The sequence below is a fragment of the Suricata suricatta genome, chromosome 2 (assembly GCF_006229205.1).
Source record: "Suricata suricatta isolate VVHF042 chromosome 2, meerkat_22Aug2017_6uvM2_HiC, whole genome shotgun sequence".
In the NCBI taxonomy this organism is placed as follows: Eukaryota; Metazoa; Chordata; class Mammalia; order Carnivora; family Herpestidae; genus Suricata; species Suricata suricatta.
The window spans coordinates 154,687,778-154,703,818 of NC_043701.1; the positions used below are offsets into that span (position 1 = coordinate 154,687,778).

Sequence of the window (16,041 nt, forward strand, 5' to 3'; positions counted from 1 at the left end):
AGCCCAGGTCAGATCTCACGTTCGTGGGTTCTAGTCCCGCATCAGGCTCTGTGCTGACAGGTAGCTCAGAGCCTGATGCCAGGCTCAAACACATGAACCGTGAAATCATGACCTGAGCCAACATCAGACGCTTAACCAACTGAGCCACCCAGGCACCCCCCCCCCCACCAAAAAGAGATTTTTTTTAATGTTTTTTAAATTTTATATATAGAGACATCATGAGCAGGGGAGGGTCAGAGAGAGAGGGAAACATGGAATCCGAAGACAGGCTCCAAGCTCTGAGCTGTCAGCACACAGCCAGACATGAGGCTTGAACCCACAAACCATGAGATAATGACCTGAGCCAAAGCCAGTCGCTCAACCGACTGAGTCACCCAGGTGCCCCAAAAAGTTATTTTTTTTTAATTGACTTAAAACATTTTTTTTCCAGAAATCTTCCTGCCAAATCTGTGGAAGAAGCTTTACGTCACCGACAAGAGTATGATGAAATGGTGGCTGAGGCTAAAAAACGAGGTATAAATTTAATTCCAATTGGTATATTTAATTTACTGATATCAGTAGGAAGCTAAGCTGTTGGTTAATTTCAACAGGAAGGTGGATGATACAATTGACAAAGTCCATCCTTTTTTTTTTAATATAACACAATTTATTTTTTTAACATGTGCAGTTATTTTCCATAATTTACAATACAGTAGTTACAATGACACTCCAAACAGAAAAGCAAACTAATAAAATCAAAACCCCAACTTCTATTTCATGTAATTAGACTTATACAGAAATTAGAAGGTTGTGTAACAACTAGTTAATCACCTAATTTCACAAAGTCCATCCTTAAGACGATTCTAATTTCTTATGTTTCTAACTAAATCTGTTATTTAAAATGCCATACATTTTATGCCAGTACTTCTACTGAGGAGAAAGGCAGCAGACTATCTATGAGGGTTCTTGGACTACTATTATATTAACTAATGAATGATAATGATATGAATATATTTCATGAAATTCACTTCCTTTATAGTTTTTTAAGCTTTTGCTATTTTAAAATTATATATATATTATATATAGTCCTGTATGACTGTGAGAATATGATTTGAAATTAGAATTTTGCTTTTGTGACTTAATGTAGTCTCTCTAGAATCTCAGTTGTGTAATTTGGACAGGCACATGAATGTGTACTGTGGTGTATAATTCACACATTTATTTATTTATTCTCTCCTCTAGCCAAAAAGTAGAACATAAAGGGTAATTTAACAGTATTTATTTGCTAAGCACTGTTAGTTCAGGGTCCATTTTTAGAAAATTTTATACAGTCATACATATTTTTAGACACATGCCTTTTAACAACTGATTTTTTTTCTTTGACCTTAAGTTAATGGAATATTAAAATAGTATACAGTTCTATTTTGTGGCCGTATTTTGGAAATGCAGTTAATTTTTTAATGTTAAAAGAAACCTGTAAGGCAGTTATGTTTTTGTAAAAGCCCTAATCATTTATACATTGGTTGAGGTTTTTTTTTAACTATCTAGAATTTGAAATATTCCTAACATAGCCAACACATTTTAATTGATTCTGAACTTTGACTTTACTAGTTGATTAATATTTAAGATAGTTATTGATAAGCACACAATTGTAACAACATGATATGATAGAAATGACATTAAATTGGGAAATCAGAGGGTATCAGCTTTAATCTTATTTGATACTACTTGGATATGACTCTAAATAAACCTAATGTTAGTTTTCTCAAATCTGTGAAGTATGGGATTCAGGCTGACTGGATTTAGGCTTTCAAGCACTCTGTCGACACCTTTTTGTTTTAAAAGCAGTGGAACTCTTTCCAAAGAAAACTTACATAGATCTGAATACATATGACAAGCAAAAGAAAGTAGAGCTGCTTACTTGGCCTCCCACTTGCCCCTTAAGATGATTTCTGAGGCATTTGTGAAACAATTAGTAAACATTTTGGCTAGCTGATTGCTGAAGTCCCCACTGGTTCTAAAATTATATATACCTATAAACAAATATACAAAACATTATATATAATCATTACACATTAACATATTAATATATTAATATCAACACAGTACTATAGCGTATATAATTATATGTTATACATTGTATATTAATGGTTTGTTATATAATTTTATAAAATTACAATAACATAATATATAATAAATATAGTTAAGTATTATATACATGTTTGTAATTTCTTTTGAGAGAGAGATAGAGTGTGAGCAGGGGAGGGGCAGAGAGAGGGAGACACAGAATCCAAAGCAGGCTCCAGGTTCTGAGCTGTCAGCACAGACCCAACACTGGGTCCAAACCCACGAACCACAAGATCATGACCTGAGCTGAAGTCAGATGCTTAACCAACTGAGTCACCCAGGCTCCCTTACATAATTATCTTATATATATTAAATACTACTTTTTTGGGGGTATCTCTTGTTTCTGAGTTGTGATTTCTGATTTTGTTATATATAATTACACATAATTATATATAATTACAACATAATATTACAACAAATAAAACAAATAACTATATATGTTATATATATAATTATGTATATATTGATCACTTCTTTCTTTAAGGCATCTGTTTCAGAATTGTGCCTTCTGATTTTTAGAGGGGTGCTGTGTATGTGTGTATGTTAGGGGTTTTTAATTTCAGTCTAATTAGTAAAGCAAGACATCACACTAGAAAGGGTTAAGTGTAATATTGCCAGTAGCAGGATTATTTTTCAATGTCATGTGCTTTTATGTGAGGAAATTCATAAACCTCTTCCCTATATGAAAAAAGGGTGTTGGTTAATTGCTCACAGTTGTTTAGGTTTTAGATAATTAATTCATGACAGATTTTGGTTTGTTTATTAAGTATAAATAGAATATGTGATATAATAATCTGTTTATTTTTCTGGCCTTTGTTCTGTTTAGTTTTTTAGAATAAGAGACGTAGGGGCACCTGGGTGGCTCAGTCACAAGAGCATGTGACTCTTGATCTCAGGGTTATGAACTCAAGTCCCACATTTGGTGCAGAGATTACTAAAAAAAGAAAATAATAAGCTGAAAAGTAACAAACTTAGAATAAGAAGTGTTACTTTAAAATTATATTAAATTTATTTTCTTTCTCTTTGTCCCCTATTTCCTTTCTTCCATCTTTTCCTTTCTCTTCCTTCCCTCCTTCCTTCCTTCTTCTTATCAAAATATTCCTTATGAGAAAGCTTGCTTTTTAGACTTAGGTAGAAGGAGAAGGACATTATGATCTAGCTTTTTTGTATTGAAATAATTTTTACTTGTTTAAAACAGAAATTAAAGAAGCCTATAAAAGGAAAAAAATAATGAAAGAACGATTTAAACAGGAAGAAAATATCGCAAGTGCAATGGTAATTTGGATCAATGAAATACTGCCCAATTGGGAAGTAATGTAAGTAAGCAGACTTTTCCTGAATTCAAGTCTGTCTCCAAAGATCTCATGTTTCTGATTCTCTTTTTTTATTACTTCCAACATGTATCTTATGCTTTGGCTAACATACTATTAATCAGTGTCTGAAAAATGTCATGATTATTTCTGTGCCTTTAAATTTTATACATCCCTCAATCTCTAATACCTACTTCCTTTACTGACCACCCTTTCTATGCCTGTCAGAATTTTACCTTTCATTTGAGGATATTCATCTGAAATGCTAGTTAATCCATGAAAATTAATTTCCTCAGTTGCCATATTTTCTTAATTCTAACACTTCCTCTGTGGCAAGATGTGTTACTGATGTAATAGCAGGGTTTTTGCAAAGAAAATATTAAATATGTAATTCATTGCAAGATGCATTTGTTAAATGTTAAATATTAAAATGATTTTAATATACTTCTCTCATAATCATAAATATGCTGTATATGATCATTCCTTTTTCTAACATCACATTATAGTTTGAGATTACTATACTTCTTGCTTTACTTTTTGCCTTTTATTTTCTGATAATATTTTTGTGCATGCCTTATCTTCCCTTGACACTGGAGAGCAGATGTGTTCTGCAGTGCCTAGTGTAGGATATGCATTGGGAATTTGTTGAATATGGTACATTGTGACAGGTATCAAATTCGGCTCTTTACATAAGTAATCACACTTGATTCTTACAACCTTTACTCCCATTTATCTTATAGAGAAGCTCAGGGTCAGAGAGGTTAAGTGACTTGCCCAAGGTTATATAATTAATGAAGAGTTAAACCAGATTTGAACTACCATCCATCTGACTCTAAACCCCACACTCTTTGAGTAGACACACTGCCTCTCAAAGACAAGGGCCTTACCCATAGTAAATGCCTTGTGATTTCTTTTGGTACTGAGTTGACAGAAGGTTTTTAAGTTCCTTGTATCCTGTTTTTCATTATTACCCACCTATTTCTGATTCTCTCATTATACCCTATCAGTCGGAGCTGTAAAAGGCAGCTCCTTTTAAATTACTGTTGTCCCTCTGTAGGGCACCATGTATTTTTGAGGCTTCTGTTGCCTACAAGCATGAACCCCATGGAAAGAATGCATCACATACTTAACTATGTTCTTAAAAATCATTCAGTCACTTTGGCCATAGACTAGGTGAACCATCATGCAACTAGTGTGTTTGGTATAAAAAGTAACTTTGTCCTTTTTTCTCCCCCTTTAATTCTAGGCGTAGTACGAGAAGAGTTCGAGAATTGTGGTGGCAGGGGTTGCCCCCTAGTGTTCGTGGGAAAGTTTGGAGTCTAGCTGTAGGAAATGAACTAAATATCACTCCTGGTTTGTATTCTATATTCAGTTACTCCCACACATGAAAACAACCATCTCCAGAGTTAAAAAACAGATTAGTAGATTGGCCATTTTAAAAAGGAATTACCATATATAATGTCATTTTAGAGCATGCTTCATTTCTACTCCCTCCAAAACCTGGTATAATTTAATGAGTAAGTTATTATATAAATAAGGATTGTGGGGTTTTCCTTTAGTTAACAGCCATCAGCAATATTTTTGACATCCAGATATCTTCACTGCAGGTAACTTCTGAGATTCTAGGTAGCAGGGGATATAGAAGTATATACAAAGAAAAACAGTATAATTGTGGAAGAGTTTCCCATTTATTAAAAAATATATATATTGATGAAGTTTAGAAATTTCTTTTCCTACATCTCTACCCAAACCAGTCCTTTTGGGTTTTTTAATCTGAAAATTTCCAAATTAAAAAAACATAAGACTCACAAGTCTTTTTTATTTTCTTATGTTTCTTAAAACCTTAAAGGATAGAAGTAAATGGTAAAGTGGGTTTGATGCAGTAAAAAAGATAAAATTAGGATAATATCAAATAGAAGAAAATGTAAAATAGTTAATAACAAAAGGTACTAAAAAAAGTCTGAGTGATAATGTAGATAGTGACACCACAGAAAGCCTTGGGGACTCTGGTATAATAATGTAAATAATATATTGTGTTACTTTAAAAATTTATATATTTATTTTTTGAAAGTAAAGCACAAACTATATGCTTCTTCCCTGTCTTCTACCCAAACTCCTGCTTTTGATCCTACCAGATCTTTTTTCTATGCACATTAAAAAAAAAGTGTGCATTAACCTATGATAAGGTATTAAGGCTTCTCTTTTTCTTTTATTTTTATTCCCACAAAAAGGAATTTATGCCATAAGCTTAACTGTGGCTTATTTTTTCCACACTCTAAACTGTCATGAGTAGTACATACAAGTGTACCTTGATACCTGCTTCAGCTGCACTGCAGTCCACAGTTTGGCTGTACTGTGACTTATTTAATCATTTTTCCTAGTGATAGCCAAATCAATGACATCTATGTGAAAAGAACAGGTACTGTCTTCTACCTCTCAAAAGTGATTAAAATGAATGAGAATTACCCAGATAGGGGATGACTGATAATAATAAAAAGAAACATTTACTAAAAGCCTCAAAAAATAATCTTTGACCTATTTATTCTAGTTCTAAACAAATAAGAACATTATTAGGATTGAGTGCAAAAGCTTTTCTACAAGGGTGCCCATTGTAGCAAATCAGTGTTGTAGATATAACCAGACAGAATTATAACAGAAATCTAAACATTTATCTTTAGCCTTCATAGTGGTGCCAACTTTGAATGACATGATTATGAATTATTTTTAACATTGATTTTCATAAATATCCCATAATGAAGATGTTACTTTAACCAGACCTTATTTAAAAAATAGAATTTAAGGAAAGAATTAAGTGGGGTGCCTGCACCTGCCTTGCTTAGTCAGTAGAGCATGCAGCCCTTGATCTTGGGGTAGTGACTTTGAGCCCCACATTGGTTTACATTAACTAAAAATAAATAAATTAATAATAAACAGACAAACAAATAAATGTTTTAAGGTTTAGCCTAGGTTAGAGTCTACCTGACCTAACTGTTCACCCCCAAATAAAACAAAGGTTTGTTTTGCTCTCTGTGATTGAAACAGATTAATAGGAAATAATTTTACATTATAGTCAGAACTTTCAGCTAGATAATTAAAATCCTTGATATTAAGGATTTTTGGAAATATTGTTAATTGTTTAAAGTCTTAGGAATTGGTTTTGCATATAGTTGAGGTGATAAGTATTGGTGGCTATTTGAAATTTGGTTTTCAGTTTTATTGAGAACTTTTTGGCTTTAGAATGTTAAGTACCCGATAGCTTCTGCATTAAAATATTGGTTAACTGGTTTTAAACTTTTGTGATACTGTAATCGAAAAGTTCTTTTTTAAGCTCAAAATATATAAAGTCAGTAACATAACTAGGTCATTTACTTTCAAAGTAATTTTAGATTTTCTCTACTAAATAATTATATATTCAGGAATGGAATAGGTAATCATTCTTTTTTATTAGTCGTAGGAAAGAAGCTAAATTTCATTTGAAGTAAATTTACTTTTGATAACTTTGTTTACTTTTAATGACTCTAATAATTTGAGTCTTACTGGTTGCATTTGTTTTAATCATGAAATTTATAATCACTGGAGAATAGTAACTAAGAATAAAGGTTCTCAAGTCAGTCAGATGTGGTTCAAATCTTGGTTCCACTATACATTAGGTTTGTGACCTTGGGCAAATTACTTACCATCTAAGAGAATTAGTTTTCTTCATCTGTAAATGGAGGTAAGATTATTAACTATCTCAAAGGATTGCTCTAACAATTATTTGTGATAATGAATATAAAATTACAGTGAAAGTGAATTTGCTGAGAGTGTTTACAGACAGTATCATCATTGTCAGAAAATGAGAAAATACACTGATCTCAAAGTATTCTCTATTCAAGTCCAAGATACATCTGTAAGTCTGCTTCAGGTTCTACATTTGTAGATTCAGAGTCACATAAATGAGACATGTGGAGTCAGGCATGGAATTGAACTGAGATATAGGTCTTCTTATTACAGATTAGGACTGTAAATCTTCCCTGGAGAAATGTCCTTTGATGTTTTGAAAATGCATTACCACATTTTTCTTAATCAATTTTGTGGCTTCATAAGGTGATGATTTATTTGATGAGCCTTTCTTCTTCCAAGATAGTTTTAAATTTAGGTAGAGTAGTGAAACTGGACCTGGCTTGGAATCAGCTTGAAATCAGAAATTGTGGACTTCAGTTTGGTACTTGTTAACTGCAAAAAAAATAATTGTATATATAATTTAAAAAATATATCTACCTCTTTTACCAAATTATTGATGGACTCAAATAATAGAAATTTAGACTTTTTGATTTTTTTATATTTTTTAATTTTTATTATTTTTTTAGGTTTATTTAATTATTTTGGAGGGGAGCCGGGGGGAGGGCATGAGGGGCAGAGAAAAAGGGAGAGAAAGAATCCCAAGTAGAGCCCCAGTGTGGGGCTCAAACTCATAAATGGTAAGATCATGACCTGAGCTGAAATCGAGAGTCAGGCTTTCAACTGACTGAGTCACCCAGGCACCCCAAATTTTGACTTAAAAAAAATTTCTAAACCATTAGTAGTAATGAAAAATGAACAGAAGGGAGAAGAGATCAAAATAGAGTCTATTCAAAATATATCTAGTCAGTTTTTTATAATGTGATTCTTGGCAATATAAGAATACTTTATATGGTACATACATGGAAATACTATGGAGTTGTTTATAAAAAAAACTAAAGCAGATTTTATTCTACTGATAAAGAACAGCTTCCAATATAATAAAGCAAGATACAGATCAGTGCTGTGGTATGTTGCCACACTTTTTTTTTAAGAGGAAGATATATCTGTATATACTTAATGCATGCATATTTTCATCTTTAGAATTCTGATAAGCACAGTCACATCTGAGGGAAGGAAATATATTTTTCATCCTATACTATTTTATACTACTTGAATTTTTAACAAATTGTTCACTGAGGGGTGGCTCAGTCAGTTGAGCATCCAACTTCAGCTCCAGTCATGATCTCACAGTTCATGAGTTCAAGCGCCCCATTGGGCTCTGTGCTGATAGCTCAGAGCCTGGAGCCTGCTTTAGATTCTGTGTCTCTCTTTCTCTCTGCTCCTCCCCTGCTCACGCTCTCTCTCTGCAAAAATAAAAAAACATTAAAAAAAGATTTTTTTAATTGTTCATCGCATTGCCTTTAAACAAAGTTGTTATTTAAAAAGATCAATTGAAGCAAAAAATGTTCTTGGTACTTTGGGCAATATATAAATGTTGGTGTTTGGTAAGAAATATTTTTTGCTATTCATCTGGCATTGAAATTTTCTGTTTTGTGTAATTTAGAATATCAGTAATAGAAAATAAAGACAATTAAAATCTGAGAATTGAGGAAAAAAACTTGTTTCTTCTGTTCTTGAATCGTATCAAGGTCCTGTGTAACACAGAGTGATAGTCTCAAAAAGTGATTGGTACTTAAAGTGAAAAGATGTGAATAGAGATTTTTGAATGCAAATCCTCTGACCAAATTGTGAAGTTTAGGTAGCTTTAGATATCAGTATCATAATGGAGAAACCAGTTTCAGGAGAGAAGGAAAGCAAGGACTAACATTTTTTGACAGTCTATAAGGTGTCAGGAACTATGAAAATTATTATGCCATGAGTAGGCATTCTATTTCTCCAATTTACAGATGAACAAAACCACATTCCAGAATAACAAAGTGACTTTCTTAAAGTCCCAAATACCACAGAGCTGGTATTTGAATCTAGGTCTGACTGACTCCAAAAATCATTTTTCTGCTATTCACAATGATATTCCTTTAGCAAAAATATTTCTTCCTGCCTCATACTTACATTCTCTGTTGTAGCTATTTGAATGACCACTGCAGTATTGTATTTTCTATCTTTCTAGTTGTGGTAATAAATAGTTTTGGTAGAATCACATACTTCAGTTTGCCACATTTTTGATGCCTGCTATGTAAGGGAGACCTAAGCTATAAAAAGATTTTTTCATTATTTTTCAAAATAGAAATTAAAAAAAGATCAATGTATTTTCCTGCTATTTATTAATTTTTGTTTTGTTTTCCCCCAGAACTTTATGAAATCTTTCTCTCGAGAGCAAAAGAACGGTGGAAAAGCTTTAGTGAAACAAGTTCAGAGAATGATACAGAAGGTGTGAATTTTTTTTAGTATAAACTTCTGGGTGAAAATCCAGTTACTGAAGATACTAGTGTGGTTTTTACCATGTGTCAGGAACTGTACTCATTGCTTTACATACATTATTTTCTTTAATGTTAATAGCACTTTAAGTTGGTGATTATCCTGAATGGTATAAAAGGAAACTGAGGCTGAAAGTAGTTAACTTGTAAACAGTGAATCTGTTGTAAACCCAGGTTTTTGAACCTCAGAGCTCAGGATTATTCATAGCAGTAAGACTAATGGGGTGAAGTATTTTTAAGCTAACTCTTAGCATGAAGATAGATCATCTTTGGGGCACCTAGGTGGTTCAGTGGTTGTGTCCAACTTCAGCTCAGGTCATGCTCTTGCTGTTCATGGGTTTGAGCCTCATGTTGGGGCTCTGTGCTGACAGCTCGGAGCCTGGAGCCTGCTTTACTTTCTGTGTGTGTCTCTCTCTGCCCCTCCCCCAACTCACACTCTGTCTCTTTCTCTCAAAAATAAAGATTAAAAAGATAGATGATCTTCATTCCTCGCTTGTGACTTTGTCTCCTACCTAACTCACTGACTTTCACTCACTTCCTAATATATTATTTATAATTCTTATTATGCCATACATAGCCTTTGTTCATTTAACTCTTAGATCTCATCTTTCTTCCACTCATCAGTTTTTTTTCCTAGTCATTTTGGAGAAAACAGGAGCACTTTTTTCCTGTTAATAGTATTTATTAGATATAGGTAAATTTATTCAACCATCTCTTGTCCTTGAATAATAGGCAGCTCTTTGTCTACCACTTTTCTTTCTTTATTTGTTCTACTTCATAAAAAACAAACACTCTTGGGGCGCCTGGGTGGGTCTGTCCGTTAAGCATCCGACTTTGGCTCAGGCCATGATCTCATGTTTGTGGGTTCAAGCTCCGCGTCGGGCTCTGTGCTGACAGCTCAGAGCCTGGAGCCTGTTTCTGATTATGTGTCTCCTTCTCTCTCTCTGTCTCAAAAATAAATAAGACGTTAAAAAAAAATTTTTTTTAAACAAACACTCTTCTCTTGCCAGTAAAACTCTAAAAATGAATATGGTTTAGAATAGAGAAATGGTATACATCGTAGAGTGGTTTCCTGTGAATATGCAAACAGTTTTGTTAAATTCCTTGAATACTCTTTGAAAGTAGGGTGGGGATGGGGCACCTGTGTGGCTTGAGCAGCCACTGCGCTGCTCTCTGCTGACAGCTCAGAGCCTAGATAGAGCCTGCTGTGGATTCTGTGTCTCCCTTTCTCTCGGCCCCTCCCCCATTTGTTCTTTCTCTCTGTCTCTCAAAAATGAATAAACAGTAAAAAATTTTAAATAAAAAAGAAAATAGGGTGGGGAAAATTGACTAAAGAATGTTAGAGAGAAGACTTTATTTTGAGAAAGGTTCACATAGGTATTGTTCTGAGATCTGTTAGCTATGTCAGCTATTTGTGGGAAACTAGAAGTGCAAGGAAGGACAAGATGTTAAGAGGCTTTAGCTGTTTCATAATTCTTTTTGAATTTATTTTTATGAAGTGTTGAAAGTATAAGAATTAAAATTATAAGCATTTACTTTTGAGACGTTTCATCATGATTAAGTGGTAAAAGTTGCATTTTAATAGAAATTAGTTGCATGTAAATGAAGAATTGTTCCAGTAAGGAACACTATTCTGTTCAAATTACTGATTTCTTACCTCCTGTGTATTTATAATTTCCAGTTGTCATTTAACTGTTTTGGCCATTGTTTTTTTAAATAATACTTCTGTCATATTGCTTTTATTTTTAGACTCCAATTTGTATATGTTAGACCACTTCACAGTGTCCTACAAGTCTTGAACACTTAAAAACATTTTGTTTTCCTTCTGTGCCTCAGTTGATATGATTTTTATTCCTATGATTAGTTTCACCTATCCCCTCTTTTCCTATATCCAGTCATTAGATCTGTCCAGTGAGTCTTTAATTTCAGATGTTCTATTGTGTAATTCTGGTTCTTTTTGTACATTCTATTTCTTTGTAGAAATTCTTCATCTTTCCATCCCATACATTTACCCCCATCTTTCCTCTATTTTCTTGAACATGTAACAGTTAATATTCTTGTCTATCAATTCCATTGCTGGGTCATCTTCATGTCTGTTTTTCTTGGCTGTTTTTTTCCCCTTGATTGTAAGTCATATTTTTCTGCTTCTTTGCACATCTTAAAATTTTTAATTATATGTAAGTCACTGTATATAAGAATAATATAGAAACTGAAGTGGATGTTTCCCCTGCAGAGGAAGGCACCCCCTTTTCTATCAGGCAGTTGGGTTATCACCTCAGTTTAGTCATAACTGAGCTAGGTTGGGACAAGATTGCAGCTTTAGATACACTTAGTTCATTGTGGGTTTCAAATATCTTCATAGGAAGAACTGTCCTATTTTTATTAGAGGCTCTACCCTCCCCTGACACACTCTCCCTTATAATTTCTGGTGATTTCATTCTGCCTTTAGCCCAGCTTTCTATACTACACTAGGACTCAGCGGAAGTCCCTTAGGGATAAACCAGTTACACATTTAGTTCCCTCTACATTCTATCTGTCACATCAGTGTTATTTGGTCATGAAAAGGTCTTACGGTTTCTCTTTTCCCAAGCAGAGTACCATTGTGTATGGAAAGTTCGGTCCCAAACTCATGCCCAGACTTGGCAGATGCCTCTAGGAAGAAAAATGGCTACCTCAGAGAGTCTCTTTTCTTTCTGGAATTTAAATTCTCCCTGTGTCTACAGCATTCATATACATATGCCTTTTTAAAATACTTTGTGATATTTGAAACTTACTTGTTTTTCTTCCCTAGTTATTGTGGGAGTGATCATATTCTTACCTTGTGTAAAAACAGAATGTAGAAATCCTTCATATACCTTTTCTGATAAGTATATAAATATTTTCTTTATACAAGAAACTCTTATGTTCTGGCAAAAGCTGAGTGGCATTTCTTTAAATTTCTTGATTATTAAGCTTTTAACTGTCCTTATGTAACATCTATCCCCTATGATGATTCTGTATATACAAGATTGAACTGGGTATAGCCAAGTAATCATTTTATCTACCTCCCAAATGCAGGTATATCTGTTGCTGATCGGGAGGCCAGTCTGGAATTAATTAAGTTGGACATATCCCGCACATTTCCATCCCTTTACATCTTTCAGAAGGTGAGTGTTTCTAATCAGTTGTAACTCGTTTTTATTTACTTATTTATCTTTATTTTTTTATTTTTTTACTTTTTTATTAACTAGGCTTCATGCCCAACGTGGAGCCCAACATGGGGCTTGAACTCACAACCCTGAAATCAAGACCTGAGCCAAGACCAAAAGTCGGTCACTTAACCGACTGAGCCACCCAGATGGCCCTATAACTACTTAAAAAAATTTTTCTAATCCAACAGAAGAAATTCTCAGATGTATAGCTATTATTTTTTTAAAGGCAAAACTATAAAAATTGGAGACCTTTATATAGAAAGTGTGGAACTAGTAGGAAAATTCTAAAGGAATTTGTGCTCTTTTATCCCACTAACTGAATGCATTGCATTATAGCCCATAATACCTTTATTCATTAAGGTGCATTTCTTTGTTTTACTTCTTATTCTGTAAGATCTTTAATTTTAACATTTTGCTTAGTCAGTTGTGAAAACATAAAGAACTTCTGCCCAAACCTTAGTTTTCCAGAATTACTATTGAAATGGGAAAAAAATGGCTTAGAAAAATCATTTTGTGCAGAGGCCATCATGGGTTGCTTATACTTTATGAGAAATGATTACATTTTGGGTGGACTGTATATTTCACACATGGAATTCCTCTATCTTTAGATTGATGAGATAAATAGTTTTACATTAAGATTAAAATTATTGATAAACTTCACTTGCCTTTCTGTAGCTTGATGGTTTTCTTTTGCTGAAATTATATTGTATGAAATGAAACAATCTGTTTCATCATAATCTTACTGTACCAAATCTGGCAATCTTTAAAATGGTACACAGACTATATAACTTGTATTTGTCAAGTGAGTTTATTTGGCTTTTTCAGGATTAAATTTTTTTATTCTTTAGAGAAAATATTTTGGCAGAGTGTATTTAGAATATTTCTGATAATGATAAATATACTATCTAAAACTAGTCCTTTAGGAAGTTTTTAAAAAATTATTTGGGAACTAACTTAGAGACAATTATTTGTACAGTTTGACATTTCATTTTTCTCTCTTAAGGGTGGTCCATATCATGATGTCTTACATAGTATCTTAGGGGCATATACGTGTTACAGACCTGATGTTGGTTATGTAAGTATTTGTTTCAGTCTGGTTTTTGAATATAAACATTTTATCTTCTCAAAGTATCTTACATTGCACTAGCTCCCAAACGTCTGTATTCTCGGTCTTATTTTTCTTTGGCCTACCAACTTATCCAGAGAGGAATCTTCCCAGGGGTTTAGGAGACTGCCTGCCAGACTTCTGGGAGAGCTGCTGGGATTTCATTATTCAGTTTGTAAACTTTTATTTATTGCCACTGCTGTTGGTGTGGTGCTTTATCCCCTTCTCCCTGTGCCTGTGCCTCTCGAGATAAACCTCTTCTATTAAGCCAGGTTGAGAGAAAAATAGGCACCTGTCCATACAGGATAGAGGAAGGAGGGAGATTTGCGCCTTTTATAAATTGTTTGAATCGTAGTTTTAGCCTTGCCTCCCAATTTCACAGGGACCTGATAACTTTAGTTTCTGAGCCTTCCAGGTTTATGGCTGAATTGGCTTGCTGCTTATTGGCTTCCTCCTCTGCAGATATTTTAGTTTCAGCATTCTACATTTAGTTAAAATTTCTAAAATGCTATTGACTTTTTTTATTTACTGTTTGTATTATTTTCCATTCTCTTTGTCCTTCTAGGCTAATATTTTTTTTTCTTTATTGTCATTTTAGTTGGATTTGGGAGGGAACAAAGAAAAATGTGAGTGTTCAATTTGCCATGTTTAACTAGAAGTCATAAAACCTCATCTGCTCACCTTTGTCTTCAAATAGAAGAGTTTTAGAGAATAGGATTGTTGTCTGGTACAACTTACTCTATTTTGTTAACTGTTTGTTTGTACATTTGTTCATTCATTCACTCAACAAATATTTATTTGTGTGCTCATTACTATATGCCAGGCATTGTTCTAGGCACTTGAGATACCTCAGTGAACAAAATAAAGATTATTTTTTGACACTTAGGATTTAGAAGGAGGAGACAAACAACAAACAAATTGTTATATTAAAAGGTAATAGGTGCTACAGGATAAGTAAAAAGTATGGTGTATAAAGGGGGAAAGAGCTAGGTTTGAGAATGGGGCAGGTTTCATATTAAAGAAGATGGTCAAGTAGTCCTTCTGGAGAAAGTGAAATTTGAACAGGGAGTCAAAACTCTCTTGTTTAGGGTGCCTGGGTGGCTCTGTTGGTTAAGCATCTGACTCTTGATCCTCAGCTCGGGTCTTGATCACAGTGCGGTGAGTTCAAGCCCTGCACTGGGTTCCGTGCTGTGCATGAAGCCTATTTAAAAATGAAATGAAATGAAATGAAGATTCACTTGTGCTCATGTTTTATGCCATAGAATTATAAAAACATTGTGTAATTTTCACATCTTTTAAAATATTTTATATTTAAGTAATCTCTACACACCCAATGTAGGGCCTGAACTCACAACCCTGAATCAGGAGTCACATGCTCTTCTGACCGAGCCAGCTAAGTGCCCTGGCTATAGATGATTTCTAAGTAGAATAAAACTCCTGAGTCTTGAGTATCACCTGTCTGTAGGTTGTCTGATACAAGCTTTCTATTTTGAAGCTAGGAAGTGTAGGGAGCTATGACTTTGCCTGGACTGTTTCTACTGTGAACCTGGGTTTGCTCTAAGGTTAGTATATCATAAAGGTGGAAATGAGGAGACTACATTTCCCAATATCTCAGGAGGAGTCAGAAACTGTAGACCAGGACTCAGGCATTACTGTAAGAACTTTTCAAGGTTTGTAACTTGCCCACATTTATTTTTATTAGAGCTCTCTGTCTATAGTAATTATCAGCACAAGTAAAACAAGAAAGATTGTGTACATGTGTGCAAGGGCAGTAAAGATTAGGGAATATGAGTAGTTGACCTCCTCTCGTGACCTAGCCAGGCATAGGGGAAGGAAGAAAGACTTCAAGTAACCAAGTGGGTGGGTTACACAGGTATTTCAACTGGTAGTAGTTCTTCTTCTTCTTCTTCTTCTTCTTCCTCTTCCTCCTCCTCCTCCTCCTCTTCCTCCTCCTCCTCCTTTTCCTCCTCTTCTTCCTCCTCCTCTTCTTCCTCCTCTTCCTCCTCTTCTTCCTCCTCTTCTTCCTCTTCTTCCTCCTCCTCTTCCTCCTCTTCCTCCTCCTCCTCTTCTTCCTCCTCTTCCTCCTCTTCTTCCTCTTCTTCCTCCTCTTCTTCCTCTTCTTCCTCCTCCTC

The 16,041-nt window shown here is 34.2% G+C and overlaps 1 protein-coding gene across 1 annotated transcript in view; it reads left to right on the forward strand.

Annotated features, from left to right (window-relative positions):
* TBC1D12 (TBC1 domain family member 12) overlaps positions 1–16,041 on the forward strand; it is a 69,996-nt gene that overhangs the window by 42,723 nt on the left and 11,232 nt on the right. Inside the window, exons 3-8 of the mRNA XM_029932251.1 lie at positions 431–513; positions 3,305–3,422; positions 4,663–4,769; positions 9,487–9,567; positions 12,671–12,759; positions 13,808–13,879. Of these exons, the coding sequence (XP_029788111.1) occupies positions 489–513; positions 3,305–3,422; positions 4,663–4,769; positions 9,487–9,567; positions 12,671–12,759; positions 13,808–13,879 (492 nt within the window). The 5' untranslated portion in view covers positions 431–488. The remainder of the gene's footprint in view (positions 1–430; positions 514–3,304; positions 3,423–4,662; positions 4,770–9,486; positions 9,568–12,670; positions 12,760–13,807; positions 13,880–16,041) is intronic.